General features: G+C 64.4%; 1 protein-coding gene across 1 annotated transcript in view; it reads left to right on the top strand.

The window, feature by feature from the left end:
- MNEG_6625 (putative ADP-ribosylation factor GTPase-activating protein AGD14) overlaps positions 1–2,023 on the top strand; it is a gene marked incomplete at both ends in the record, with an annotated part of 12,964 nt that extends 10,941 nt beyond the window's left edge. Inside the window, 4 exons of the mRNA XM_014044900.1 lie at positions 504–754; positions 1,011–1,275; positions 1,484–1,652; positions 1,876–2,023. Coding sequence (XP_013900354.1) covers positions 504–754; positions 1,011–1,275; positions 1,484–1,652; positions 1,876–2,023 — 833 coding nt within the window. The remainder of the gene's footprint in view (positions 1–503; positions 755–1,010; positions 1,276–1,483; positions 1,653–1,875) is intronic.
- Positions 2,024–2,037: the final 14 nt, after the last annotated feature.

Genomic DNA, 2,037 nt, shown 5'->3' with positions numbered 1-2,037 from the left:
TGATGTGATCGTGCCGCGGGTGCAATCGTATGGGGTGCGGTGCGGGATGTCTCTCCTTCACACTTGCCAACTGGCGGTCTGAGATCAAAGCAGCTGGAGCAGCTGCACAGCATAGGCACGTGCACCTGGTCCGCGTCATGCTGTTGATTTCCACTACAACACACACAATCCCCATGATCGCTCGCATGTTGCTCAGGCAATGTCATCGGCCTCGACTGGTCAACTGAAGTCAAGCCCCTTGGATCAGCCCCACCGCCGCCAGCCGCCTCCCCGACGCCCATCACACCGCCGTCGCCGTCGCCCGTACCGACCCCAACTCCCGTGCCGTCCCCAAGCCCGGTGCCCTCCCCAAGCCCCACGCCAGCAGCCGGCACCGCGCCCGACGCAGAGGCCGCCGCCGCCCTGCAGCGCCACAATCAGCTCAGAGCGCGCCACAACTCCCCACCCCTGCACTGGGACGCCTCTCTGGGCCGCGCCGCTGTGGCCGCCGCTGCGTCCTGCAGCACCACCAACTCACATCCAGCAGGATCGTCCGAGAACATGGCCCGAGGCTTCACGACCTTCACGGCAGCAGTGGATGCGTGGTATGCTACGATCTCCTCCTACGACTTCAGCCACCCCGGGCCCCAGGCAGCAGCACCAAATGCGGCGCTGTTTGCAAATGTCGTGTGGCGGGCGACAACGGGCGTCGGCTGCGCCGTCAACCGCGGCTGCACGAGGCCGTTCTACGTCTGCATCTACCTGCCGGCTGCGAGTGAGTGGCTATGTTGTGTGCGCACAACCGGCTGCTGTATGTGTGGCAATAGTTCTAGCATTTGTCGTGCTGCACGGATGAGCTTTGCGCAATCCCCCCAGTCGCCGGCTGTGACATGTCACACAGCAGATTGTGGAGCTTACACCAGGGCAGTGTCAACAACCACACCCATCTACAGTGTTTCTGCTGATCATATGCTTGCCTACGCTTCAACAAACAATCCCCCGCGCCCAATGCCACCCTTGCCTCCTGCCAGCCTCTGACCCTGCAGCCTGGGCGGCCAACGTCATCCCCGCCATTGGTGCGGTCCCCATGCCTGACCAGCCGCCCTCCAGCGAGCTCGACGCTCCCAACGCGCCGCACGTCACGCACAGCGCATTGTGGATGCGTGTGGGGGAGGCACTTGCGATCAAGCACGCTTACCAGGCAGCGGAGGCGCCGCCTGTCGTGCAGTGGCCCGCAGCAGCGGCGGTGTTGTCACCAGACCTCCAGGCAGCCCTGGACGAGACCAACCGGCTCAGGTGTGCAACACCAGAGTATTAATCGGGGACACGACATTGGGTGGACGTGTTGTGGTGGCAGGACACCTCTGGCCCTTGCTTCAAATGGCTTAACCCTGCACGCGCTGTTCTATAACTTGCGTACATTCACACGCCCAAGGGGCCCCTGCCCCTACCTCAACGCCGCCCTCAACAATCACCACACCTCTGCAACCACCTCCGCCCCCAGGGCCCGCCACCAAGCGGGGCCCCTGGTGTGGGACACCGCCATCGCCTCCACCGCCCAGGCCTGGGCGGCCGGCTGCCCCAACGGCCACTCAGGCACCAGTGGCGTGGGGGAGAACATGGCGTGGGGGTACCCCAGCCTGGTGGCCGCAGTGGACGCGTGGTACGCCGAGGTGAGGGGAGGGGTGAGAGAGGGGGTGTACTCAGCAGCTGGCCATTCCTGCGGGCCTGCGCGGGCATGCATGCAGCGGTCTTTGTGGAAAATGCATGTTTGCGACTGGCAGTGTTGCAAGGGCGAATGCGTCCGGCAACCAAGGGATTTAGCCTTTTCAGAGTGCCTTTCTAAACATACTGCACCCCCTCGCCCCCCCCCCCGCCATCAAATTGGGGCTGCAGGTGAAGGAATACGACTTCTCCAACCCGGGCTGGAACCCCTCCACCGGCCACTTCACGGCCCTGGTCTGGAGGGACACCACAAGGCTCGGCTGCGCCGTCAACACCCAGTGCAGCTGGGCCACGTACGTCTGCCAGTACGGGCCGCCAGGTGCGCGCTGCCGG

Source organism: Monoraphidium neglectum (assembly GCF_000611645.1).
Source record: "Monoraphidium neglectum strain SAG 48.87 unplaced genomic scaffold scaffold01093, whole genome shotgun sequence".
Lineage (NCBI taxonomy): Eukaryota > Viridiplantae > Chlorophyta > Chlorophyceae > Sphaeropleales > Selenastraceae > Monoraphidium > Monoraphidium neglectum.
This window is presented reverse-complemented; position numbering and strand designations above follow the sequence as displayed.